Below are 27,861 nucleotides of genomic sequence, written 5' to 3' on the forward strand. Positions count from 1 at the left end.
AAGTTGGCAAGTCATGGAGTTGCCAAATGTTGGCTAGCCAACTTTCTGGCTACGGACCAATCATGCTCTTAATTACGTGGTATGAAAGAGCTGGCATAAATTATGATTTTGTTGGGCTATGGATGTCGTTGTGCTAAATACAAAAATCTGTAACTTGTTATCGAAAAATAGCCACGCAAGCAAGGACTGATTATTAACAAAACAAAGACATATAGTAGGTAGAAATCTTTTTTCTAATGCAGTACAATCACGTATGCTTATATACACACATCTTTATGAACGCAGACACACACCATAGTTTTATGAGCATCTTTGTGATACCGAGTCGGCATAACATCTTCTTAAGTTTGACGAAGTCACCACCACAGGCATCATCGGAGAGTCTGAAATAAATCAAAGAAAATACGGGCACAATGCTAAGTCTATGACTTGAACCCTGATGAATTAGCTTCACACACGTAAAAAAAATCGTAATCATCTGAGCTACGCTCGGTTCACATGTAAAAATTGGTTTAAAAAGCCCCCTCAACAGAAATTGGTTTAAAAAGAAGAGAATGATCGTGACCAACTTTTATATATATATACCGAGAAAAAAGTAGCCTTTGAGGGGGACTTGCGTTTTCTTTCGTTCACCGAGGAACGTACCCACCCATCGACGCTGCGGCCCAACTAACTCAACTCCCTGCCGATGATGATGAGTGGCATCCATCCATCCGTGATGGTTTGATGGCACCACCGCCGACGGCGAGCGAGCGAGCGGTGCCGAGTCAAACGACGAGAATAGTCGCCCGCGCGTGCCGTAGGCCCTCCTCTCCTCTCGTCACCGGCGGTCGGCGCCCGCCTCGAAACAGCCGCACCGCTCCATCCATCTGGCTGTCCGGATCACGTCTCCACCCGACGACAACGGCGACGAAGCTGGGATCGGGTTTCCGTGCCGTGCGTCAGGGTTGACGCCTGCCCATCGGGATGAACAGGATCAGCCCTGCCTTTTGTCTCTCCGCACGCATTGACCTTTGGCTTTACTACTTGCTAGTACCAGCTCCTCGCGCAAAGCAAAACGCGGGATGTGATGTGATGTGATGTGATTTGACCCCTACGCTTTTGGCCTCCTAGACCCCCCTTAAAAAAACACTCTACCATGATCTCCTTTTTCATGCGCCGAGGTTCGATGTAGGAGTAATAAGTTGAACAAAACCTAAAATGTTGGCCTAGGAATAAGAAATCACTTTGTACAAATGTCTATTTATGAAGTCCGCTTTTAAATTACTTCCGCTTTTGGACCTCATTTGGATTTACCTCGTTTCACTCTCGCTACTCCTGTAGCGCAGCATACGCGCCGACTTATCCTACCTTCGAAAAACGGCCGACCATCATTTGCCCTCCCTCCAAAAACAATCTCGCCGACAACGGTTTATCCGCCTCCTTCGCGACCGGCACTTGGATACTTAGCCATCCTCTACCCACCGCCTTCTCCTCCCACTCTACCCAACCCATAATCCTAATCTATCAGGTCATGCTCGATGGTTTACTATCTAACCCGAGGATAGGAACCACTTAGAGCATCTCTAGTGGATGGTGTAAATTTGGACGTGTATATCTCCATATACACATTCATATACACCTTGCTAAATTATACACCTCCCAGTTTTTCAGTGAAACGTGTAAATTAGGACGTGCATATTAGAAACGAGCGTGGCTTGCTCGTGCATATTTCCACGCCTTGTACCGCCGTGGCCTGGGCGTGGATGTTTACACGCCCTTTTACACGAGTCGCTGGGAGCAGTTTTTCAGCTTACATCGTGTATATTTGCTATACACGTCCATATAGATGATCCACTAGAGATGCTCTTAGCGGGAGTGGCCTCCGTAGAATTGGATGTTCGTTGCTCTTTGTTGCGGGATTTTCGCACGAACGACTCCAGGGATGATCGCTTCCCACCGATGTGACCCCTTTCTCCACCAAGAACACCTACTATTCTCGGATGATTATCACGCCAACATTTGTAGAAAATATAAGGGTGCCACGAGCAACTAAATGGAAGATTTAGGCGGCAAAAGTCTACGCATAAAGTACTGATATAGTAATGATAATAATAGAAGCTAACCCGAAGAGGAAAGTAGAGAAGCCTCTAAAGAGACGCCTCATTGCCTTGCGCTTGGTGGATGGGTTGGGATTATTACAATGTAAAATCCACATCTTTGTTGGAGATCATTAAGGCGGTGGTGATAGGTTGGTGATGAAGGTGAACGCCTCACCCCTCGTCGGTGCAGAGACATGAATGAGTGATAGCGGTGCTCAACAAGAGATAATTAAGGATGGTAAGTGTGGTGCTAAGAAAATGCCATTTTGTGGGTGACAACTCAATTAGACAATAGAGTCGTAACTCAAACACATTTATATTGGACTCATAGTTTTCAATGTCATGTGGGGATACAATTACTTGCTGCAAAATTCATGTAAAAAACTAGACACTTATATTCCTTGATCTATACAAACTTTTTTTTCCGTGTGGCCATTATTAGCATCTTGAAAACAAAATGAGCAGTATAACATAAAACTCTATACTTTTGCTCCTTTTATTATAAAACACAAAAACTCCATAAATATAGTTGTTTTTTAATGCAAAAATATGACTTTCTTTTTCTTTCATATAAAAAAGACTCCATATCTTTTGATGAATGGATTGGGATTACAAGGTAAACTCCATATCTTTTGTTGGAGATCGCCGAGGACATGGGCAAGTGCGGTGCCCAAAAAAACATCGTTTCGAAGGTGACAACCGGAATAGACAATGAAGTTTTCATCCAAATACATTTCTCTAGACTCGTATTTTCAGAATCATGTGAGAGTAGAACTATTCACCGTAAAAATGTTGTAAAAACAAGATATTGATAAAATTTTATCTACACAGTCACCTTTTCATGTGGTCTTTATCAGCAACTCAAAAACAAAAGAGTAATAAAGCACAAAAACTATACGCTTATTTATCAAAACATTACAGAACACAAAAGAAAACCGAAAAAAGGTTTTGCGAAACAAATACTCGTATACAGTATAATTTTCTTTTACATTTAAATGGTCTCTGATACGATGGGCCCACATGTAAGCCCAACCCGCAAAGCATCCGACGCCGTGTGATGTAATCTTCTCCGGGCGACGAGGTGGAGAGTGAGACGACCCACTCGCAGCCAGAGGATAGGCAGCATTGCACGACGGCCATGTCGTCCTCGCCTCTAACCGCCACGCCCACCCCTCTCCTTCCCGCCAAATCCAAGAGCCCGCCGTCGCACCACCCGCTCCTCCCCCACCTCCCGCACTGCACGAGCCTCCGGGCGCTCGCCCAGCTCCACGCCGCCGCCGTCAAGTCCGGCCTCGGCGCGCACCCGGCCCTCGTCACCAGGCTCCTCACGCTCTGCACCGAGCAGGGCGCGGCCCCGGCGCACCTCGAGTACGCACGCCAGGTGTTCGACAGAATCCCCAGCCCCGGGGACGTCGTCTGGTACAACACGCTGCTGCGTGGGTACGCGCGCTCGGCCGACGGCGCCGCCGAGGAGGCGGCGCGGGTGTTCGTGCGGATGCTGGAGGAGGGCGTGGCGCCGGACACGTACACGTTCGTGTCGCTGCTCAAGGCGTGCGCGGCCGCGCGGGCCGGGGAGGAGGGCCGGCAGGCGCACGGCGTGGCCGTCAAGACCGGCGCCGCGGACCACGAGTACGTCCTGCCCACGCTGATCAACATGTACGCCGAGTGCGGGGACGCGCGGTCCGCCCACGTGATGTTCGGCAGGGTGCCGGACGGGGACTGTGTGGTCTCGTACAACGCGATGATCACCGCTGCCGTCAGGAGCAGCCGGCCCGGGGAGGCGCTGGTGCTGTTCCGGGAGATGCAGGCCAAGGGGCTCAAGCCGACGTCCATCACGGTGACTAGTGTGCTCTCGGCGTGCGCGCTGCTGGGAGCACTGGTGCTGGGGAGGTGGATCCACGAGTATGTCAGGAAGGCAGGGCTTGACTCTCTTGTGAAGGTCAACACTGCGCTGATCGACATGTATGGGAAGTGCGGGAGCTTGGAGGATGCCATTGATGTGTTCCAGGGGATGGAATCAAGGGATAGGCAAGCTTGGTCCGTGATGATCGTGGCGTATGCTAACCACAGCTACGGCAGGGAGGCCATTTCACTGTTCGAAGAGATGAAGAAGCAAGGGATAAAGCCTGATGCGGTCACATTCCTAGGCGTGCTCTATGCCTGTAGCCATTCTGGCATGGTGAGCGAAGGGCTACAATACTTCGACAGCATGAGAGAGTATGGTATAGTTCCTGGGATAAAGCACTATGGTTGCGTGACTGATTTGCTAGCCCGATCAGGTCAGCTTGAAAAGGCTTACCAATTCATTGATGAACTGCCGATAAAGCCCACCGCCATCTTATGGAGGACGTTGCTTTCTGCCTGTGGAAGCCATGGAGCTGTTGATCTTGGAAAACGTGTCTTTGAGAGGATTCTCGAGCTGGATGATACTCATGGTGGTGACTATGTAATATTCTCGAATTTGTGCGCCAACACTGGGGAATGGGAAGAGATGAACAGGGTAAGGAAGCTGATGAATGAAAAGGGGGCGGTAAAGGTGCCTGGCTGTAGCTCAATTGAGATAGATAACAGGGTTCATGAGTTCTTCGCAGGAGATGGAAGACACCCACAATCACAAGATGCATGCCGAATGGTTGATGAAGTGATTGAGCAGCTCAAACTTGTTGGTTATGTCCCTAATACGTCTCAGGTCTTCCATGTTCAAATGGGTGAGGAGGAGAAGGCCACAAGCCTAAGATACCATAGTGAGAAGCTGGCGATTTCTTTCGGGCTTTTAAACACATCTCCAGGAACTACTCTCCGTGTTGTCAAGAACCTTCGTGTATGTCCAGATTGTCATTCGATGGCAAAGCTTGTCTCTATGCTCTTTAATAGGCGGATCATACTCAGAGATCTAAATCGTTTCCACCACTTTGAGGATGGGGTCTGCTCTTGTGGAGACTACTGGTAGATTTTAGGAACACAATTTTTGTTTCACTATGCTCTATCTCTGTTGTGTCCATTCAGGTACGGTCAACTTCTATATGCATGCCAAACTAACTGACAATTGAAGAGTATTTTCAAATACTGATGGCACTGAACAATAAGAACTAACCCAAAGTTTGTTACTGGACATGTACTGTTTAGTCATACCCGTGCCAAATACCATAACTTCCTGATGGCCTGAGTTGCATGTTTTACCATGATCCTTGCAGAGCATTACTATCTGTTACAACCTTATAGGTATAGCATTAGTGTATGCAGACAACCTCCTACATTCTTGTAAATATTCTAAAGAAAATTCTATGAGAAGATGGAACCTATTTGATAGGGAGTTGACATGTGCATCATACTGTGAGGTTGTGAGCTAATATAGGAGTCTATTGGCAGATTGCAGTACTACTTCTTAGCATGAATGTAATTGATTGCTAACATGGGAGTCTGTATGCAGTTATAGTTCTCTATTAGCTGTAACAGTCCTGACATTTTCTTTTCTTTTCCTTTTTGTTCTATTTGTTCTGATATACTGTTTCGATGGAGCTTGAACTTGGTTGTACCGAACTGTTTATTTCCTTTTCTCAACAGAAAGATGTATAACACTTGTGGTGTTGAAAAATAATGTTTCTAGTTGCATTTTGTTTCTTTATAAATCTTAATTTTTAACTTGAAAACCCTGTTTAGTTAATTCGACGATCATACTATGCTCACCTGATTTATTATTCATTGAATGCAATTCCCCATCACCAAAGAACTAGCCATGGACAGGATTGCATGGAAGTAGCTATCCACGTGCCAGAACCATGAGTTGGTTTCGAGATCTTTATGGGTTTCAGCTCTAGCTTACCCCAACTTTAACTAAAGGCTTTGTTGTTGTTGTTTAATGCAATTCCCCATTTTTTTAACTATAAGTACATTTCTTTGATATTTTGAAGTCTTACTGCAAATGCAGCTAGTTGGTATGGGGTATGGGTTCAGGGACACCTTTTCTCCAAATTCTGTAAAGACTGAATACCTGAACTCAATGCATTTTGCATATACCTTGCAAACTTGTCAGTTAATTGACACCCCTCTCATTTTTAGTTATTTACCATTTTCACATCCCCACTTGATAATGCACAACAGCAACTTAAAATCGTTTCCTGCCATCTTCTTTTCATATTACTCACATATTATGTCAAGCCCATAAGCCCAAACAGGTGATTCTGATGGTGTTAGTTTGTTCATTTCATGATTGTTTCACTCAGTTTTCTGAGGTTCATATCTTCCCCGATGTATAATGATAAAACAATGCCATCTGGACCTTAAAATGTTGTTAATCTTATTTTGTTGTCAGCACTATTACTGTTGCACATGGAAAGAGAGGAAAACAGATGTTTTGTCACTTTATTTTATGAATAAAGTTGCTATGTATTCTACAGATTAGCCCGATGATTTTCTCCAACTGACCAGATCCATTCTAGCAATGCAGATCAGCACCGTGCCCTGCTGTGGAGTTAGATCATATCTTACATGGGATAATTATCAGATAATAGTAGTCGAAATGTTAAAATGTTTCCAAGGAAAGGAAAATACTAATAGTTGTTTGGTACACAACTCTGCCCCTCGAACTGGAAGGTCATCAGCCTGACAAAAGCAACATGAAGCCTCAGGTTGTGAATAAGTGGTTGTTTCTACAATATGATTGAGCCTTCGATCCTCAATAGCCCAAATTGTTAGAAAAATGTGGATAGCGCAAATAAGCTGTAAAGCAGAGTCACATGGGCTCTGTTCATTCCACGGAAGATGGTGTCATGACACCGAAAACACATATAAATGTGTCTAGTCAACATTACCTTAGTTAATTGGCATTGAAATTTGAAATAGTCTGGCTGCTCCATTCCAGCATTGGAGGTTAAAATGTTGCAAGATTCTGACTGCAATGCAGATTCAACAAATCTTGATGACATGTCCGGTAGGACCATCAGACCATCTGTATATCTTTATCTCTGTATGATGCTAGATTTTTTTACCTGATTTACTGGCAACATTTGCTATGTAAGTTGGTATTGCATGAGTTGATTGGTTCCCCTTGTACTATTCAGGTGAAACTGGAGCATGGTCTGTAGTCTGCTTCTATAGTATCACTGTTACACTCACATCCCAAGGTTGAATTCATTGTGTCTGTAACATTTCTGGGAAGGGGACTTTGTGATTTTTTTTTGTTCTCATTATAACTCATAGGAGATTAGGACATATGCAAAACTTTTTGGTAAACCTAATCTTCTACTGAATGAAATCAACACTTCATCATATACTGTGCTTTTAAGGTTCAGGTTGGTCATACATCTCTTTCTTGCATGTGCTGTCCTAATAAAACTCGTGGTATCGCCTACCAGTACATGTCTAAGAATAGTCATAACTGAATTAGATCTCAGACCCCATGTTCCTGCTACCAGCATAGAATAGTGTATCAGTTCGGTCTTCGGCATCATCATTTCGATGTTATGTCATAAATAGGGTAGCAAACCACATTGTTTAGATGACTGAAATGAATGCTTGCCAAATCAGCCACCATTTATACATCCTGAGATATGTTTAGATTGCCGTGCTTCATTTAACTTGATAGACTGACCTTGCCGTATGAACATGACAATGCATTAGGTTACCTACTATCTTGGTGGATTTGATTATCACATAACTTTGTCTGCACCTTCATGAGCGGTTACTTAAATAACGAGGTAAGAACGCCATCATCTTTCTTTATCGATTATTCTAGGGCAAGTTGCATGTTTTACTTGGTCCAACAGCTGGTTTAGTCATATCCATAGCCACATTTTCTTTTTCCTCTTCCATTATCTGCAAATATGTTGAGTATTTGCCTCGTTAACATACGCCAGCTTGTCATTAACTCAACCCATCAATGATGAAAAGGTCAGTTATGCCATGCTGCACGGCCACTAAGTTTCATGTGTTTTATTTCGATTTCTTGTGGCTATGTTCTTCAGTCGTACCATACATGTTCTTGCCACCATACAAACAGTTCCCGTCGCTGTTGCCCGTCTCTGAAAATTAGTTGACATACTGTATTATATACTTGATAGACTTTGAAACAGTACACCGTAATCTTTCAGTTGTCTGAGCTTACTGTGCTGCTGTGTGTGACAAGGTCAAGCGGCAAAATTCACATGGGCTGGGTGAAACCATGAAGCCGTCTTGTTCGAGTGGATTGCGGAAAGGAACCCCGGCCTGCCTGGAGCCAGCAAAGATGAAGGGTAGAAGAAGCTTCTTGCCCTTTGAGTTGATCAACCAACGAGTAAAAGAAACCCCTCTTTGCAGCTGGAATCCATGAACGGGTACTCGCTTTTTATTAATTCTTCTCTGACCAATCGTTATCAATTGCGTTTGTGCCATTACTGTTCATAATTTGGTGGTACCCTAGCTAGAATCTTACTTACTTTATTGTCTATGTTTTTTCCCATTACTTGCTCCGTCCTCTGTTTTTGTAGCTTCCTTTTTCGACAAGGACATCCATATCCTTTTGAAATGGAGCTCTTTGGCAGGGTTTGATATCCGAGCTGCCAGATGGCATGATATTATGTGCTTTTTATAAATCCCCAGGGTTCATATGTTTAACACTTTGGGTTATTTAGTTTAGCCGAAGAGTCGTCTTTTAAACCTTTACAGAGAAAAACAGTGATAGGCTCCCTCTTTTCCCACTTTTAGCAGTGGTCCTAAGTCCTAACAACTAATTCTGAACTGAATTCTGACATAGCATGGCCCCTCAACTAACTCCATCCCAGATCGATCCAACTAATAACTACACCAAGTTTTTGCAGAAGCCACACCGCCAAATTAGCGCATTATTGTCATATGATTATGCAGGACTAGTAGACTGTTAAACAATTGTTTCTTGAAACGAGGAAGGAACAGGTAAAGAACACTGAAATGATTCTTTGCCTTTCAGTTGAGTTCTGTAACGCAAATCTATCAATCCATTGTTATTTCTTGTTTCCGAAAAATAAAGATTACAGTATATACCAAATGTGTACATTTTTATCCTTTCTCACGGCACAAAGGCAGCAAACAGTTACAAATTGCAGTATTGCCGTCTGCCACGTATCAGTACATCGGCGGTGGAGGCGCATACATCGGCGGTGGCGACGATTGCCCGTGCGCGGCACACTGGGCCGGCGGCCGGTGGAGGAACTCGATGCACTGCTCGCCGGGCCGCTGGTCGGGGCGACCTGCGATGCAGTTCTGCCGGTCGTCGATGTGGGGCACCTCCAGGCACCGGTGCGGCTCGCCGCAGAAGAAGTTGTGGGAGTAGGTGAAGTTCTTGAGGTTTGGCAGCGCGCAGATGCTCTCGGGGATCTCGCCGGCAAGCATGTTGTTCGCGACGTTGAGCTGCTCGAGGGCATGCATATTGCCGATGGTGTCGGGCAGCTTGCCGACGATGCCGTTGGAGCTGAGGTCGAGCACGGTGAGCTTGTCCAGCTTGCCGATCTCCGGCGGGATGCAGGAGGAGATGCCGCTGTTGAGGAGGATCAGCTCGTTGAGCGTCCCGGCCATGTCGCCGATGCTGCTGGGCAGGCACCCCCCGACCCGCGGCAGGTTGGCCAGCACGATCACCGACGCCGTGGAGCTGCTGAAGTTGGCCGGCAGCGTGAACTCGAAGTTGTTGTTGTTGATGAAGAGCGCATCGATCTTCTTCTCGAAGATGGCCGCCGGCACCTCGCCGCAGAAGTTGTTAAACCTTGAGAGACGACATGGACAGACAGACAGCCAGTTGTTAAACCTCTGTGAAGTGCGGCGCAGGATCGGAGGTACAGATGATGATGATGATGATGATGATGATGCGTGCGTACCTGATGTCGACGTACTGGACGTTGGGGAGGCAGAGGAACTGGGAGGGGAAGTTGCCGGTGAGCTGGTTGTTGCTGACGTCGATCTCGTGGAGGAGGTGGAGGGAGCGGAGGGCGTCGGGCAGCGCGCCGCAGAAGCGGTTGGAGTTGAGGTGGAAGACGGCGAGGTCGGAGAGCAGGCCCAGCTCCTCCGGCAGCGTGCCGGCCAGGTCGCCGTGATTGAGGTCCACGGAGGCCACGGTGCGCGCGCAGGGATCGTCGGGCGCCGTCGCGCAGTAGACGCCGTAGTAGCTGCACACGTCGGGGCCGCACCAGTTCTTGGTCAGGTTCTTGGGGTCGTCCGTGATGGCCTTCTTCAGCGCCTGCAGCGCCACGTACGCCTTCTCCAGCCGCGAGTTGTTGGTCGCCGGCGCCGCGGGCGGCGCCCCCACCGGCTGCGACGCCGCCAGCAGCAGCGGCGACGCCACGACCACCAGCGCCAGGAGCACCGCCGCCGTCGACCCCATCATCGCCATAGGTAATGGAATGTCTGCTGCTTCTTTTCTTGGGATTTGTGTTGTAGCATATGTCCTGCCGTGCGTTCAATTCGGCTTATATAGCCGGCCGGCGCCTTGCTCCTCTTATTATTCCTTGGGTGTTCGTTGGCGGCGAGTGCATCGTTTGTTCATGTTCGCTTTCTTTCTCTCTCTCTATCTCTCTTTGTTTAATGATGATGTCCGGGTATCATTGGCGCGCATCCAAAACTAAAGCTTCGGTTGACCGCTTCGTTTTCGTTTTCGCGACGCGATTTTGTTCATACTGCGGATTTTGGCGGAGTGGGTGATGGGTGATCGTCCGTCTTTTTTCCTGCCTAGCAAATTGACTTTTGGCTGTCGTGTGCCTTTGTGCTCGACTCCTTGGCCCTGAGGACACGGTCAAAGACTGACTGATGCCTGCACTCAGTGACAAAATCCCACTGACCGTGTTCTTCAGAGTTAGTGGCACCAACAGAGCACACACATAAAGTATTATGCATCTGTTATTGGTGATGAAATTAGTGCACATAGTAAGATGCCTTGTCTTTATGAAGTTTTGCATTTCCTTTAAAACTCTTTGTCTTCTATTGCTTAGCTTCATTCATTAACTGCGCGCACTTCTGGCCCCAACTTGCCTTCTGATTTAGATTCTTATTTATCTCGCACGGTTGCATCGTGTTTGTTAATGGAAATCCTCACCCATTCACAACGCCATTTCCTTGCAATGATGTTGATATATCTATCTATCTATCTCGCCGGTCTTGATTATGTGTGCTAATCATGTTCTTTTAGTGCTGGATCAAATGATGACCTGCCCCGGCAAAGTATTAGTTTTATATATACTGTACTACTCTACACATGATCCTTTCCTTTAACTTAACATGCGAGAAAGAGAGATATGCCTTTGGCTCTAGTTATTCCCCGTGTTTGTCGGCCTTTTTATCGAATCTTCTTTGGCTCTTGTGCTTATGTATAATATGCTTTCGCCACCCAATCAGCACAAACCACCGAAATTATGTGTGGCCTGCACGAATGTTGACGACGGGGGCTTCATCGATTCTTCCTGTTTGCCATAGTGCAGAGGCGCAACTTTGTTGGCCTTTTCGTCTTGCATTCACTATTCGGTGCCGGTGGTCATCATTTTAAGCTACTGTTAGGAGTCTACTACTTCTGATAGGCATATAATATCTGTTATCCTAACCTTTTTTCCTGTGATGAAAAGCATCTTTTGTTCCACCCTAGCTAGGACAAATTCTTCTACTTCTTCCATTGACATTTGGGTTCGTCCGAATTCGACAGGATTTGAGGATGGTTGACATTTGACAGTGCAAGATTATCCGTTATCAGCTTAATGTTCAAACTCTTGTTAAGGACAGCTGGATACCCCCTTCGTCTTTCATCACGAGCAACCAGTGAACCAGAAAGTCTACCGAGAGAGTAGGAACCGTAGTTGTTGTACTGAAACTATGGGAATCATCGTAGTTTAGTGGTGGTGAGGTCACCTCAGGCCCGTCTGCAGTTTTCTAACACCACGAACTGAAAACCGTCGTCCAGTAGCTGTCACGGCTCGATCGAAACGTAAACAAAGAATCACCACAAAATTATACAGTAATAGAAACCCAAACAAAGAGAATATCTACTAGCAGGAACCATAAATCGCAGGGAATATATCCATGGCTGAAAAAACAGCACCCCTGTCTGTTGATGCAGGGTAGCATACATATACTAATAGATTGGCCTGCATGAGAATCTCTGTTCTGGATGGTGACTGATGTCGTAATGCAACCATCTCCATTAGTTAATCACATCCTAATTGTGTTTTCGGTCTTTGATTGCCGATATTAGTTTGCTCTTAATCTCGCATGATTCTGCGGTTTCGTGTGCCGCGGGAACCTCGACGTCACCACCCGGTTCTGCACCGGATTCTGACGTGACTGGCGGCTGGCTGGCTGCTGCTGCCGTTAGTCGTCGCCGGCCGGCAGCCGCATCAGGTGGCACGTCGGGCTCTCTGGATCGGCCGCTGGTGAGGTGAGATGCTAAGGTGCTAACTCGTTTTCCCTAATGATGTGATGCATTTTATATCACCCTGCATATGATTTATGATCACTTTAACTAATATATTCTGTGGAAGGTCTACGGGGGGCTTAAGCTCACCTGACCACTTTGATTATATGCAGTGTCTTCAACTACATGTCGTAATCCAGTACCGGTTCCTCATCGGTTGAACATCCTTTGCCGGGCTTGATTAACACAAGAAACCTGTGTATCTTCTAATATAATACAATATAAGTTTTATTTTGTTCAATTTGCCCTTTATTTATCATTAAGCAATTGCATGTTAAGTGTTTGACATGGCCATTTCAGCTAATTCGCTCCCTGTTTTCAATTGATGTATTCTCTTCTCATGTCTGCCGCATGTTTTCTTTGACCAAATAATGCCCACAATGCTTAATTATTCAAAGGGGCCCCACTATCATTGGGGACGATTCTCTTCATGGGAACTAGGCAACTATAACTATGGCATGAGGTTGTTTAACCTAAATGTTGTTGGGTGATGGGTCATCTAGATTCTGAGATGTATATGCTCCTTTGCTCATTTAATATGTAATATCACATTTCAGACATGTATGTTAATTTGAACAAGAAAATTCTGAAATTTATAGTTGTACAAAATGCAATAGCTAGTTCCCCTTTTTTTCCTCTATAAAGTTAAGCTTAAATATTCATTCATACACAGAGCTATGTTTTTTCTCAGAAAAGGAGATTGAAACCCCCTGCCCCTGCATCATTGCGATGCACACATCTATATTTATTTAAAATGCAAGTAACATCATGCAATACCCGTACAACACAAACACACCGAGGAGGAAAAAAAGCCACAACCAACAATGATTATTAAAAAGCAGGAACATGTGCCTACACACATAGTATATATCTAAACCGTCATCCAAACCAGTTGAGCGTATTATGTACGACGTCTCCCATTGGTTGCATCCAGTGCTATAAGCTTTTGTACTTCCACAGTTTAAAATAAGGACCACAGATTCATCTTGCATCTCTGAAAGTTCATATATAGGTTTTGTGTTGAAGAGAGCATGATTCAGACTTACTGTGGGGCCACTTTGAACCAACCGTGATTCCAAGTTATAAGTTGTGAGAAGGGAACGTATCCGGCGCACCCATCCATGTAGTGCTACTGATGCATTCGATGATGTAGCACATTTTAAAATATTTGAATAATCTGGAAAGAAAATCTAGCACATTAACACAATATCAATGTATGTTGTCATAAAGTTTTATATCTGAAACATTGATTGAAATACAAAATGACAAATTTGACATCAATGTGATAATGAGCCAAATATAAAGGTAACTTATGGTATGTATTATTCAGTGTTGAGTTTGTCATTTTAGCTATGTTTCAAATTTTGCGACAACAGACATTGATGTTGTGAATGTGTGCTATTTTATAAAAAAGAAAATCAAACATTCTAATATGTGCTACAGGAGTATGATGCACCAAGTGCACCGGATATTCTTCCGTTGCGAGGAGAATGTATCCGGTGCATCCATCCATGTGGCCCAAGAGCATCTCCAATAGATACCCCAAAAGTTAGTGCCCTAAAAAGGATTGTACGTTAGGAGAGATTCATAGCAATACATTACGATAAACCTAACTCTATGGCGTAGCTTGAGGCTTGCAAAAGTCATTGAAGTCATCACCGGACGAGATATCCACCACCCTGGTGCAGAAGGATCGGCCTCATGGTCATTGATGGTAGATGGCTTCACCTCCTCGTCGAAGAGCTCCATCTCGAGCTGTTCGAACAACTCATCGACCTCGACTTTGATCCGGTGATCCTCCTCCCCATCTTGTAATTTATTGCGTCGTGCCTCCTCCTCCTTGAAGTATGCAATGTTTCGCGCGAGGAGCTCTGGATCGGCGTCAACGAGCTTCGCTATGTAGAGCACATCGTTGGCCTCGACGTTATGCTGCGCCTCGGCTTGGCGGTGATCCTTCTCCTCCTCATGGCACACGATCCGAATGGGACTATGGGAGGGACGAGGAATTCCGTGTAATCGGCCTTCTCAGGGAATTTGAGCACCGCTGGGCTCTGGCCGTATCAGTGTAGCTAGTCGGGTCGTACGCCCGTGTGGCCAGCTCCGCGGTGTCGAAGGTGCATACCAACACTATACATGGTTTCTACGGGTGGTGTCGTTCACCTTTGTTTTGAGATTCATGCTATATTTTGGAGAATGTATGATTGGAAGCGGAAGGCAATGTAAACCTTGTCCCTCTCTCGCTCTAAAAATATATAGTATATGCACGCGTGTTGGAGGATAAGACGCAGTCTCTGCAGTTCCATGTCGAAGAAGACTGTAAAACGCGTGCATGTTCGCAACTTGCGCATTGTATATGGAAACTTGTGCAAACTGCTCCGTTGCAACTTGCAGGAGATCAGAAGCTTCTTTTTTACTTTGACGTTCGTTCGTTTGTCTTTGGTGTGAGTGCAGTCCGTCGTTAGTAGGAAGGAAAAGCGGGAGTCGACCATTTCCATGACCTGAAGATTTGGTTGACGTGTGCTCAACCACTGCATGCTCACCAACCACTAGTGCAGGAGACCGAGACGGGCCAAGTTGATCATTACGTGCATGCATTTGTTTTTTTACTACTACTAGTACTATACTACTCCCTACGTAAATTAATATAAAAATGTTTAGATCATTATTTTAGTCATCTAAACATTTTTATATTAGTTTACGGAGGAAGTAGTAATTATTGTAGCGTGTTACCACTGCAACTTGCACATCGTGTGTTTAGTTTTTCTGCGGAATCTTGCACATAATGTTTGACAGTTGTTGATGGTTGGCGACGGCAACAGTGAGATCATCGTACGCGGAATACAATTTCAGTGACTGCTTGTGCACGCTCGTCTAGCTGCAAAGTGCAGACTCCACCTGAGAGCGCACCTTCCTGCCTGCGAGCCAGCGAGTACGTACACTACCCCCTCTTGGCCAGCATCCACGGTTTATTCTTGCCTCATCTTTCACCATCCTCCTTTTCACTGGTCTATTTCCGCCTCACCTCCCACCACCCTGTCTCACTCGATTTTCTCTTCTTTCCATTAAAATGCCAAATCCCACTAAAAAAAACTACACAAGGAAAAAAACGTACACTGCCACTCCTCCCTCGATCCAACTTCTGCCTCGATTTTTTTCCCGGGGCGTCGTTGTGGGCCGCCGCCGCCATTGTGGAACCAGGGTTCCCAGCCTCCTCCTCCGCCAACTTCAGAGACCACCGCCGCCATCACGGAACCCAAGGTCAGGGCAAGACTCAAGGGAGAGCGTGGTTGTGGGCCGCCGTCACCGCCATCACGGAACCCAAGGTCAGGGCAAGACTCAAGGGAGAGCGTGGTTGTGGGCCGCCGTCACCGCCATCCCGAAACCCCAGGGCAGGGCAAGACTCAAGGGAGAGCGTGGTTGTGGGCCACCGTCACCGCCATCCCGGAACCCCAGGGCAGGGCGTGGTCGCGATGCGGGCAGCGAGGAGGGGCGCAAGGCCAGTGCCGGCCGTGCCATACATGAAGGAGGAACACATGTATTTATGTTATGTTCGTCTTCTGGAACTTTATGCTTCACCTGTCCTGAATCATAGGTATACCGATACATATATTGATGTTGTCAGATACATAGCTGAATGATATTGTTGGGCATACATATCTGAATGTTATAGCTATACAAATACTTGAATGTTGTAGCTATACAAATTGTACGGAGAAAGTGATACTATTTAAATATCAACAGCGCCATTTTCTTTACCCATTCTTTGGTTGAAATCGTTGTTTGTTCTCAGGGAGAACAAATCTTACATGGATGTATCTGGTGCACGGGGGCAATTGATGCTACCGGCGCAGCGGTCCCCCGTTGCACATTCAAAAACGTTCGAAAAAATCCAAAAACAATTTAGTACATTGACACAACATCAATTTATGTTATCAAAAAAATTCAAATCAAAATTCGAAACATTGCTTGAGATACAAAAATGACAATTTTGACACTTAATAGTACATAACACAAGTTGGGTTTCAGTTTGGCCCATTAGCACACTGATGTCAAATTTGTTATTTTTGTATCTCAAGCGATATTTCGAATTTTGATTTGAATTTTTGTGACAACATACATTAATGTTGTGCCAATGCACTGATTTTTTTTGAACATTTTTGAATGTGCAACGGTCCAGTGCATCGGTAGAACCAATTACCCCAGTGCACCAGATACGTTCCCGAGATGTATCTGCACCGGGGCAATTGGTGCTACCCAGTGCACCGGTCACTGTTGCACATTCAAAAATGTTCGAAAGATATGGGAAAAAATTAGGGCATTGACACATCAATGTATGTTGTCACAAAAATTCAAATCAAAAATTGAAACCTTGCTCGAGATTAAAAAATGTCAAATTTGTCACTATATAGTACAGGGTCAAATTTGTCATTTTTTATCTCGAGCAATGTATGTTGTCACAAAAATTCAAATCAAAATTTGAAACCTTACTTGAGATTATAAAAATGACGAATTTGACACTTTACTATTTAACAACCACATGAAAACAAATATACGAATTCCATATTTTCCCATCTACAAAATAACAAGTTGTATATATAAAAAAGCTAGCCAGATGGATTTATCCAAGTTGCATATACATGCTTTACATGTGGATAAGGCTAAAACTCGAAGTCAACAAAGTTCTACTAAAAAAATCTCTTTTATCAAATTGCTCTTTTGCTAAACTAAGTAAGGAAAAAAAACTAATATATTATTTTGGACTAAGCATTAATTTTCCTTTTAACTGTAACCAATGATGTATTATTTATATAGTTAGGGACGCATACAATCGTTATACATAAGATAAGTACAACTAGTTTCATTTTATTTTCTCTACTCTCAACGCTTGACGCATAAGCCACAAGGATGATGCAAAAATAAATATGATATACACAAAATGATAGTTCACACATCAATCATGAGCAAAAAAAAAATCATTGCAATATTTGATTTATGGATTGCATGGTTTTACATAGGTTGAACTTATCCACAACATATGCTTACTCCCTAAACTATTTTTAGGTTTGCCTAACAGTCATTACCACGTGAAAGCTCCTAATTGAGCTGATAACTAGTGTTGTAAAAAGTAAAGTAGAAAAAATGAACCCGTTGGCATCTTAAATGTGCGACACTCTTTTGTTCGAGAGATCTCTATTTGAAAACTATCTAATAGATTTTCCCAAATTATTAAAAAATATCTCATTGCATGTATCAATTATACTCATTATACAAGTTTCTTTTTGCCGTGCTTTGCTATAGAAATTTTCATCCTCACGATAACCTATTTTTCCATGATGTCATAAAAAGGTTCGATTTTCCATGCTTAAAAAAGTGACGTCAGATTCTTAAAAATCCGGTTCTTCTTCGGTTTTCAAGTTTTTGTTTTTGAGAACTCTTTTTGTAGGGAATTTTTTAGAACTCTTCGGTTGTCAAGTTTTTGTTGTTGAGAAGTCTTCGGTTGTCTTTTTTTTTGAGGGCTAAGTCTTCGGTTGTCAAGTTGTACATTTACCGGCGCGGGGCTCTAACTGGGCCGCGGCCCACAAGGCCGAGCTGGGGCATCTCTGCTCTCCTCTTTGTCTCTCCACTGCCCCCTCTGCGCCACCGTCAAACTTCGCCGCCGGATCCGAGCCCGTCCGCCGCCGCACGCCTCGGCTCTCACCCGGACCTTCCAATCTACTCCGGCAGCACAATCTAAGCTTCGTTCCCTCGCGGGTATCGCCCCGCGTAGCCAGCAGGACCCAGGCGAGTGCGGCACGGCAAGGCGGCGTGGCGTGCGCTCAGCGCTCGCCGGGCTGCCGCGGTAGAGCGGCAAAGCAGGGCACGCGACCAGGCGGCACGGCAGGTGCGGGATGCGGTTCCTCTTCTCTAGCTCTCTGCCGTTGATATCTGAGTTTTCCTTTTTTTTTTCATTCAGTCAATGCACCAATGCAGCGTTCATTAATAGAATACCTCCTTGTGAGTGGGAATTGTTGCCTTTGTGGAGCTTACTAATGGTGCGAACTAAACCTGATGTACATATATTAACACTGTTATTGCATAGCAGTGGCCACACCTCATAAGATTTGTCCCGTGTGTGTGACTGATTCCTTCAACACCATGAAATGCTTAGTGAAAATGCCTTACTTATGCAGAATTATGCCGCGGCCTGCTCCTTTCTTGATCCACTCATCCATAGTTAAATGATCCTGTATTTACATCAGAAATACTTCTACCGGTAGCTGTAGTTTTTGGGATGCGACCACAAGTGTTCCTGGTTTCATTTTGTTTTTCTTGTTTTTATTTCAGGGGATCACAGGCTTGCAGTTTTCTTGAACATTCTAATCCTAATATGACTCCATGAGTTGCGCCTTGGCAGCATAGAATGATTCTGTAATCATGTAGTTGCCTCCATGGCTCTTAAGGCTGCATCTTGCATACGGTTTTCAAGACTGCGCCTGCTGTCGAGCAGGCTAACATACTGTTCTTGCTCGGATTTGCCTGCTTCTCGTGCTTCTGGGGGTACAGCGGGGTCCACTGAGTTCGAATCTGCAATCCGGTCGCTCAAGAACAACAATCTCCGGCCAGAGATACTGACCCGTGTTCTTGATTCTACTTCAGATTTGAACTTGGCCCTTCGGATATTTAAATGGGCATCAAGTCAGAGGATATTCGCTCATACGGCTGACACATATGCCTGCATGATCTCCAAGCTCGGTGTTGTTGGGAACTGTGATGAGATGGACAGCCTCCTAAAGGAGATGATTAAATTGAATGCCCCTATATTGGACAAAATCTTGAACGATTTAGTTCAGTTCCTGAGCAATAAGAACCGTTACGATGAAGCCTTGCTGGTGATTCAGAATGCTTGCTCTGGGAAGCTCAAGATCTCAGTGTCATCTTGCAATGCTGTGCTGTGTGGTTTAGTCAAGGAAGGGAGGGGTTTGCGACCATTCATTCGGGCATACATGGAGATTGTGAAGGCTGGGGTCCTTCCTGATGTGGAAACCTTGAATTGGTTAATTGAGGTGTTGTGTGAAGCTGGTAAATTAGACCTGGCATTGATTCAGTTTGACAGGATGAGCAAGAAAAGGTGTACCCCTAATAGCCGTACTTTCAAGATACTCATAACAGCACTTTGTTCTCACGGCAGAGCAGATGAATCGATAGAACTCTTTGAGAAGATGATGCAGCTGAGATGCATCCCTGATAGCTGCTTTTATGTTCAAGTGCTGCCCCTATTTTGTAAGTTCAATAAACCCAAGGAGGCAAGTAAATTGCATCAAATGCTGAAACAAGATAGCCTTCAGTTGGACCTACATTTGTATAGTGCCTTGATTAAATGTTTGTGTGAGAACCAACTATTGGATGATGCTGTCACAGCATTTAAAGAAATGACAGCGTCAGGTCATGCACCGATGACAAATACGTATGTGAATGTTGTAGATTGCTACTGTACATTATCCCAGTTCCACAAAGCTGTGAGTTTTCTTGAGGTAAATGATGTCGCAGAAACAGAACCGTATAATGTACTGTTGAGAGAGTTATGTAAAACAGGCACCTTGCGAGATTTAGTTAGCTATCTTGAGAAATTTCGCGCAAGGGGGCTGGTTGATTGTCGCTCATGGAACATAGTTATCACCCAGTTCTGCAAACAAGGGAACATTAGAGGAGCATCTGAGCTTATTGGTAGAATGACAGTTTCTTCTTTTACAGCTGATGAGAGTACTTATTCTTCTGTTGTATCTTGTTACTGTCAGTTAGGTTTGTACAGGACTGCCCTAGATATGTTCAGAAGAGCCAGTGTTAGCAATTTGGTACTGAATTCAGATTCTTTCTCGCAACTGGTAGAAGGTCTGTGCCACATGGAGCGGATCAAAGAAGCTGTTGAAGTTTTTAAATATCACTGCAAAAGAGGTTGCAGCCTTACCAATGAAGCGCTTGATATACTAATCCAAGTGAGTTGTATGGCTGGAATGATACGTGACGCAATCAGAATGCGTTCACTAGCTGTTTGCACTGGCACTTCTTGTGCATTTTCAACTTATAACACAATTATCCATGCACTACTGCATTTGAAGAAGGAGAAGGATCTGTTGCTTCTCCTTGCACAGATGCTGATGGAAGGTTGTCTATTGGACAGCTACACATACAATGTTCTTGTGCGTTGTTTCCTTACCAAGGAGACAATTCTTGAGGCTGCTCTGTTGTTCAACAAAATGGTGAATGATGGCTTTGTTCCTGACCAAGAGACATTTGAACTATTAGTCCCTGATATGGCCGTGTTTTCGTTACTAAGCAGGGTTTCAAAAAGTTTACTGAAAGTGGCAAGTATAGATGGAATGGCAAGCCCTAGAATTTATAACATTATCATTTATGGCCTTATCAAAGAAGGCTTCAAAAGTGAGGCATGTAAGTTTTTGGATCAAATGCTAGACAAGGGATGGGTACCTGATTCCAAGACACATCGTGTGTTAGTTGGGACAGTTGATGGAGATGAGCCTAGAGAAGTTGACAATTCCTTCCAAACAGCTGATGATGACACTGTAAGCAATATACTGTTGGAGGGTCTAGAATGAGAGTCTTGAACAAAACACTATTTCTCCATATAGTGTGCGGTAGTATTACAGGCCAGGGAGAGACTTTTCAAGTTTTCAGGCGGTTACGAATATGTGTTGAGACTAAATGTTGGATGCTCAAGCAACTTCAGCGCTGATATGAAGGTTGTTGAAACTAGGAATATCTGCAGCTGGCAAGATGGTGAGTGACTAATGTTCTTTATAACATCATGCAGTTTTCACACATTCGTTGATGTTGTAGTCTAGTGCTCTATATATTTGGTCTATACTTATTACATTTTGTGAACGTACTCCCTCTGATCCAAAAAAATGTGTCGTGGCTTTAGTTCAAAATTTCCTTGCTTAAGATACTGCAAACATATATATGTTTTGCTGAACAATACTATATGTGGACATAAGTCCCTGCGAAGAAGATATTCTGATCGGGATGGTATTTCATCCTGATCAGAATATCTTCTTCACAGGTAGGTATGGTGCCATGGCGTGATTGTGTCGTCTGCTCAGCGGGAAGACGGTACGGTGGTGGAAGGAAGATAGCAGCAGAGGAGAAGAAGTTTTGAACAGTGTTGGATAAACGAGCGCAGTGTGAAATAAAGGGCACTTTGGGCTATATGGAAATACAGTGAAAATCCACTGGCACACAGAAATTTCGGGCGACTTGATGAATAGCTGGCCTCTTTTCTCCATCACGCATGCGCGTCCCTCAAGGAAAAAGACACTGTCAGTGCCAGATTTTTCACATGAAGCAAGAAAAATAAATTCTCCCATCTCGCTTCTTAGGCCCCGTTTGGAATGAAGGAATTTTGCAGGAATTTCGTAGTAATGGAATCCTATAGGAAATTTTTTCTATGTGCCCTTTGGATTGTAGGATTAGCTTTGAAAATTCCTATAGGAATTTTTCCTTTACTTTATACTATTTTTTTAGGATTCTAAATACTTGCTCAAACCTCATTTTTTTCACTTCCTTTGAGAAGTCCAATGCAACATGTGTCTTTATCTCTCCTTTTCTGTCTCTTCTAAAGAAACAATTTCTGCAAAATTCCTGTGGAGCATCCAAACAACTATGTTGTATAATTCCTGCAATTTAGAATCATGTAGGAATCTACAAGTCATGACTTGCAATTCCTGCACTTTTCCCCGTCCTATGTTTACGGGGCCTTATTAAGCATGCATGGGATCTTAGGAAGGGATCAACCAGCAAAGCAGAAGCACTTCACCCTACGTTTGCGAGGAAGAAAATTAGTTTAGGCACGAGGGTCGAGAAAGGTTAAAGTTATACTGTGTGCTTTGATTATTGTGTTAATCTGGAGACAACAGGGAATTAATCTACCTAACCCAAGTCTGCACGTAATCAATCTGCTGGCTTAGTGTAACTTGCTGGTGGCTGATCAATCACATGGATCAAACAATATACCAAAGGTCCGAAGCCAACTTCACACTCCATCTTAGCTAGCCTAAATTCTTTTGCGCCCACGAATCTTGCTGCCCCACACCATGCATCCACGCCGCTCTCTGACTCTGAACCCGGTACAATCTTCTCGACTAAGTCATTCGCTGGATCGCACGCGAGGTTAATCTGGCAAACGATATATTAGTACATCTGGGTCGCGTAGCCCCTGTACGCACCTTCTCTAGTTCAGTGCTTACAGTACAGGTTGGTGACCGCGAGCTTGATCCGTCTGGATTAGTTGATGGATCGCCGTCATCACTCCATCCAGCTCAGTGCGGGTCCTGGCGATGACGGCCTGATGAGCTCCGAGCTGTACCTTGCCGTGTGCGGAGGCAAAAAGGAGGAAGCCATGGCGCTGCTTCTGCAACTAAACTCTGGTAAGGCTGCTCGTTCCTTACACACAGTTGAGAGTTTTTTGAATTGATTTTGGTACCCAGTGAGTTGACATTTCCAATGGAATTTCATTCAAAATGCGTGGGAACCCATATGTTTGCATCGTTACTCTCAGGTATACACCAGGTCAGCGCAGAGAGGAACAATGTTTTTCATTTAGCCGCAGATCAAGGGCACGACGAGCTGATCCGGAAGCTCTACGCCAGCTTCGGGGACAAGAGCTTACTCTCTTCCCCCAACTCGGCTCTGGACACGCCGCTGCACTGTGCGGCGAGGGCTGGCCATGAGATGGCTGTGTCTCTCCTCGTCCAGCTCGCTATGGACACTGGAGACCAGAGCATCTTGTGCTGCAAGAACGAGGCTGGGGACACGGCCCTGCATCTAGCGGCAAGGCTCGGCCATGGCACGGCAGTTGAGGCTATGGTCTCCACAGCGCCAGGGCTGGCCTCTGAGGTTAACAACGCTGGCTTGTCGCCGCTGTACTTGGCAGTGATGAGCAAGTCGGCACCCGCCGTCAGGGCAATAACGACCAGATGCAGCGACGCGTCGGCTGCTGGCCCGAGCTCGCAGAATGCTCTGCACGCTGCAGTCTTCCAGGGCTCAGGTCAGCTAGCGACGAGTTCCTCCTTGGTGTTTGTAGTGGACTCTGAAAGTTTATGCAGATTTGTCAACCCTTGACTGATATATCTGTACCATCTGAGCATTGTCAGAAATGGTCAGCCTACTACTGGATTGGAAGCCATCTGGCCCATCCCTGGCAAGCAAAGCTGATGGCACTGGCAGCACTCCGCTCCATTTCGCTTCGTCTGACGGTGACCGCTCCGTCGTATGTGCCATCCTGCGGGTCGCGCCGCACGCTGTGCGCATGCGGGACTCAGCCGGCCTCTCCGCTCTCCATGTGGCGGCGGGAATGGGCCATGCCCATGTGGCTGAGGCGCTGATGAAGGCCTGCCCCGATGCCGCCGAGCTCCGGGACGACCGCGGCGGGACCTTCTTGCACGCCGCTGCCAGGGGAGGCCACACCAGGGTCGTGTCGCTTGCCATGAAGAAGCCGACGCTCCGCAGCCTCCTCAACACACATGATGAGGATGGCAATACGCCGCTCCACCTCGCGGTGGCCGCATGCGCGCCCAGCGCCGTGGAGGCCTTGATGTGGCGTGGTGAATTGTGTGCCGACGTCATGAACAACGAAGGCCAGACGCCGTTGGATCTCGCAGCTAGATCGACCAGTTTCTTCTCCATGGTAAGCATATACTCATTGAGAACAGCCATTGCTTGGAGTCTGCATCAACTAACATCCGTCGTTAATTAATTCGGTTGTCTATATGAACATTGTTGGACTAAAGTTTACGAGTACGGTGCAGTTGGCCTTGGTGGTGACGCTGGCCACGTTCGGAGCACAATCTCGTCCTCAGAGGCGGGACCATGTAGAGCAATGGAGGGGCCGCGACATAGCACAAGGGATTGAGAAGATGTCCGACAGCCTCGCAGTGGTCGGCGTGCTCATCGCCACTGTGACCTTCACCGCCGCCAACAACGTGCCGGGTTCCTATGAGCAAGCTGATGACACGGCACCCGACAAGAGGGTCTTCAAGGGCATGGCGGTGCTACAGGAGAAGATCCTCTTCCAATTCTTCCTGATCCTTGACAGCTTTGCCCTGGTCACCTCCGTGCTCGCGGTGGTCCTTCTCGTCTTCGGGAAGGCGTCGCGCTCTGCGGGGTCGTGGAAGAGCTTCGCGGCGGCGCTGCACTGCATATGGGTGTCGCTGGTCAGCATGTTTATTGCCTTCTACGCAGCTCTCGCTGCAGTGACAAGCACGGAGGCGCTCTACCGCATCATCTACCACGTCATATACATCGGCTTCGCCCTACTATATGGCACGGTCGTAACTTTGATCGTGCCGGTGTCGGCCTGCACACTTTGGAAGGCTCTCTGGTGCACCGTCGTGAAAGGAAGGCACAACGTCCTCGGGAGGCGTCTCAAGCAGCAGTATCCAGTCGCCCGCGCTTACGCACCCCACCTGATTCTTTTCATGGCAACAAATTACGTAGCGATTGCCGGTTTCGTCGCAGTCTCTATCTTGAGTGAACAAGCCGCCAGAGAGGCGAGGCATCCTGGGGCACCTGCGCCGGCGCCTTCCTCTGCTCTCCTCTCCTAGGAGCAGCATCCAAATTAGAAAAGTATACTACTGGGTGCTAAAATAAAACCAGGTTAGTAATTTGGTACTACTTAATTCAGAATCTTTCTCACAGCTGGTAGAAGGTTTGTGGCACATGGAGCGTATCCAAGAAGCTGCCGGAGTTTTCAAATATCACTGCAAAAGAGGTTACAGCCTTACCAGCGAGGCGCTTTGATATACCAATTCAAGGGGGTTGTATGGCTGCAATGATCCGTGACCCGATCAGAATGCGTTCACTAGCTGTTTTCACCGGCACTTGTTGTACATTTTCCACTTAAAACACAATTATCCAATATCCATGCACCACTCCGTTTGAAGAAGGATAAGGATATGTCGCTTCTCCTTGCACAGATGCTGATGGAACGGTGTCTATTGAACAGCTATGCATACAATGTTCTTTTCTGTTGTTTCCTCGCCAAGGAGACAATTCTTCATGCTGCTCTGTTGTTCAACAAAATGGTAGATTATGGCTTTGTTTCTGACCAAGAGACATCTGAACTGTTAGTCCTTGACATGCCCATATTTTTGTTACTCCGCAGGATTTCGGGAAGTTTACTAAAAATGGTAAATATAGATGGAATGACAAGCCCTAGAATTTATAACATTATCATTTATGGCCTCATCAAAGAAGCCTTTAAGAGTGAGGCGTGTAAGTTTCTAGATGAAATGCTAGACAAGGGATGGGTGCCTGATTCAAAGACACATCTTGTGTTGGTTGCACCATTGATGGAGAAGAGGCTACATGAGTTGACAATGCCTTCCAAACAGCTGATGCTGACACTGTGAGCAACATACTGTTGGAGGGGCTAGAATGAGAGTTTGGAATGAAAAAAATATTTTCTCCATAATGTGTGCAGTATTACAACCTTACAGGCCAGGTATAGCCTTTTCAAGTTTTCGGGCGGTTATGAATATGTATTGTGGTTAAATGTTGGACGCTCAAGAACCTTCAGCTCCGACATGAAGGTTGTTGAAACTAGAAAGATCTGCAGCTGGCGAGATGGTGAGTGAATAATGTTTCATATAACATCATGCACTTTTCACACATTCGTTGATGTTCTAGTCCTTGATATATCTGTTTCATACTTATTACATTTTGTGAATGTACTACTCCCTCCATTCATAAATATAAGTCTTTTTAGAGATTCCAATACGGACTACATACGGATATATATAGACATACTTTCCGTATGTACTATGTAGTACTTATATTTAGGAACGGAGGGAGTAGATTTCCTTGCTTAAGATACTGCAACAATATATGTTTTGCTCAACAATACTATATGGACGTAAGTTGCTTCTTGATGTGTCCAGTTATTGTAGTTCACCCTGATCAGATTATCTTCTTCACAGGTTGGTATATTGTCATGGCATGCTTGCGATGACTATTCAGTGGGGATACGGTCCAACGGTTGAAGGAAGATTAGCAGCGGTGGAGAAGAAGTTTTGAGCAGTGTTGGATGAACGAGATCAGTGTGAAATATGGGGCACTTTGGGCCATACAGAAATACAGTGTGAAATACTACATCATTCAACTGAAATGGGCAAAAATGAGCATAATGGCATTTTTGGGGCCGTAATTTGGAAGGAATTCCAGTGTCATTTATCCAGGGCATTATGCATGAATGATTTATTTTGGTGTTGGAACTAGAGCGATAGGAGGACATGCATGACGCAATGGTGAAGTACTCCCCATTTGTGCCATGAGGTCCTTCCCTACACCACCTGGTATGGGAGCTTCTAGCACTGAGTCTATCCTTTCGGAACTGAAGTGCTAGATTTAAGGCATGTTCGAAATTTCACCAGCTCCACGAAATTCCAGAAACTATGGAGTCAGAAAATAACCGCTTCGTAGTTTTCAACTGCAGTTCCATTAACTCCGGAAGTGGAGTTGTGGAGTGGAGGCTCTCCAAACAAGGCCTTAGCATTTTAGGTTTAAGATTGATGTGGTGTTGAAACGTGTTGGCCTTGTCATCACTGCAGCCCAGTCGAGGTCGGGTAAAGGAAGGAGCTTGTGACAGCCCACAACGTCGTTATCTCTACTCTTATACTCCCTTCGTCCAGAAATACTTGTCATCAAAATGAATAAAAGAAAATATATCTAGATGTATTTTAGTTATATATACACCTCTTTCTATCCATTTTGATGACAAATATTTTCGGACGGAGAGAGTAAAAAATAGAGTTGGTGATGATGGTGTGCCTGTCATCCTGCAGTATAGGCCGTCTGATTTTATATCTGACGGATAAGAAGGAAACTATGGCAATTTTGCTAAAAAATACCCACACCCCTCTCCACATTGTAAATAAGGCCTCCCCTCATTCATCCTTTTCTCTCACAAGATAAACTAGTCATATAAATGCATCTTGATGTTCCGTGCAACGCATAGGCATCTTGCTAGTGTTCAATAAAATCTGAGAAAACCCAATTACACTTGTACAACATGTGCATACCATGTTACCCTAAAAAACATGTGCATAGCATGTCGTTTTTTTTATCCAGATCCAACACGTAACTTGAGAAACAAAAAGACGAATCCTACCGCCAGCAGCCAGCCGCCACAGTGAATCACTCACGGGTGCTCTTCGAGCCGACCCGACTTTAGTATGAACATGCTTCATGTATAGTGTATGTAATATAAAGTCATAATAGTCTTTGTCTTCGTCGGCATCTCGTTGTAGTCCATCTTGCTCCATGTCGTAGGCCACCGAAGTCCGGGGTCCACCGAAGTAACATATAAGATACACAGTATAGGGCATATGT

At 45.2% G+C, this 27,861-nt stretch overlaps 4 protein-coding genes across 7 annotated transcripts; 3 read left to right on the forward strand and 1 right to left on the reverse strand.

Annotated features, from left to right (window-relative positions):
- Nucleotides 1-3,144: 3,144 nt before the first annotated feature.
- Nucleotides 3,145-8,870, forward strand: OTP85 (Pentatricopeptide repeat (PPR) superfamily protein). Its single transcript, XM_087521963.1, has 2 exons — nucleotides 3,145-5,087; nucleotides 6,529-8,870. Exon 1 carries the CDS (start codon nucleotides 3,220-3,222, stop codon nucleotides 5,029-5,031), a length of 1,812 nt encoding a protein of 603 aa, XP_087378089.1. The 5' UTR covers nucleotides 3,145-3,219; the 3' UTR covers nucleotides 5,032-5,087; nucleotides 6,529-8,870.
- Nucleotides 8,871-9,024: 154 nt separating this feature from the next.
- Nucleotides 9,025-10,542, reverse strand: LOC147973216 (leucine-rich repeat extensin-like protein 6). The gene is made up of 2 exons (XM_087521964.1): nucleotides 9,905-10,542; nucleotides 9,025-9,792 (listed from the first exon to the last, which is right to left on the reverse strand). Exons 1-2 carry the CDS (start codon nucleotides 10,414-10,416, stop codon nucleotides 9,159-9,161), a joined length of 1,146 nt encoding a protein of 381 aa, XP_087378090.1. The 5' UTR covers nucleotides 10,417-10,542; the 3' UTR covers nucleotides 9,025-9,158.
- Nucleotides 10,543-18,051: 7,509 nt separating this feature from the next.
- LOC147973217 (uncharacterized) lies at nucleotides 18,052-26,677 on the forward strand. Of its 3 annotated transcripts, XR_015602817.1 has the most exons (4): nucleotides 18,052-18,361; nucleotides 18,805-21,255; nucleotides 25,637-26,100; nucleotides 26,451-26,677. XR_015602817.1 is itself a non-coding variant. In XM_087521965.1 (2 exons), the coding sequence occupies exon 2, from the start codon at nucleotides 18,909-18,911 to the stop codon at nucleotides 21,072-21,074; it is 2,166 nt and encodes a 721-aa protein (XP_087378091.1). In that variant the 5' UTR covers nucleotides 18,052-18,361; nucleotides 18,805-18,908; the 3' UTR covers nucleotides 21,075-21,399. The 3 variants fall into 3 exon arrangements, 1 of the variants encoding a protein (XP_087378091.1); XR_015602818.1 differs by lacking the exon at nucleotides 25,637-26,100; XM_087521965.1 differs by lacking the exons at nucleotides 25,637-26,100; nucleotides 26,451-26,677 and having other exon boundaries at nucleotides 18,805-21,399.
- On the forward strand, nucleotides 21,119-26,677 carry LOC147973218 (protein ACCELERATED CELL DEATH 6-like). Of its 2 annotated transcripts, XM_087521967.1 has the most exons (6): nucleotides 21,119-21,255; nucleotides 22,793-22,901; nucleotides 23,033-23,521; nucleotides 23,628-24,160; nucleotides 24,282-26,100; nucleotides 26,451-26,677. In XM_087521967.1, exons 1-5 carry the CDS (start codon nucleotides 21,253-21,255, stop codon nucleotides 25,074-25,076), a joined length of 1,929 nt encoding a protein of 642 aa, XP_087378093.1. In that variant the 5' UTR covers nucleotides 21,119-21,252; the 3' UTR covers nucleotides 25,077-26,100; nucleotides 26,451-26,677. The 2 variants fall into 2 exon arrangements, with proteins under 2 accessions (XP_087378093.1, XP_087378092.1); XM_087521966.1 differs by lacking the exon at nucleotides 21,119-21,255 and having other exon boundaries at nucleotides 21,548-22,901.
- Nucleotides 26,678-27,861: the final 1,184 nt, after the last annotated feature.

The sequence above is a fragment of the Triticum urartu genome, chromosome 5A, assembly GCF_056163025.1.
Source record: "Triticum urartu cultivar PI428250 chromosome 5A, HENAU_Tu73, whole genome shotgun sequence".
Classification (NCBI taxonomy): Eukaryota; Viridiplantae; Streptophyta; class Magnoliopsida; order Poales; family Poaceae; genus Triticum; species Triticum urartu.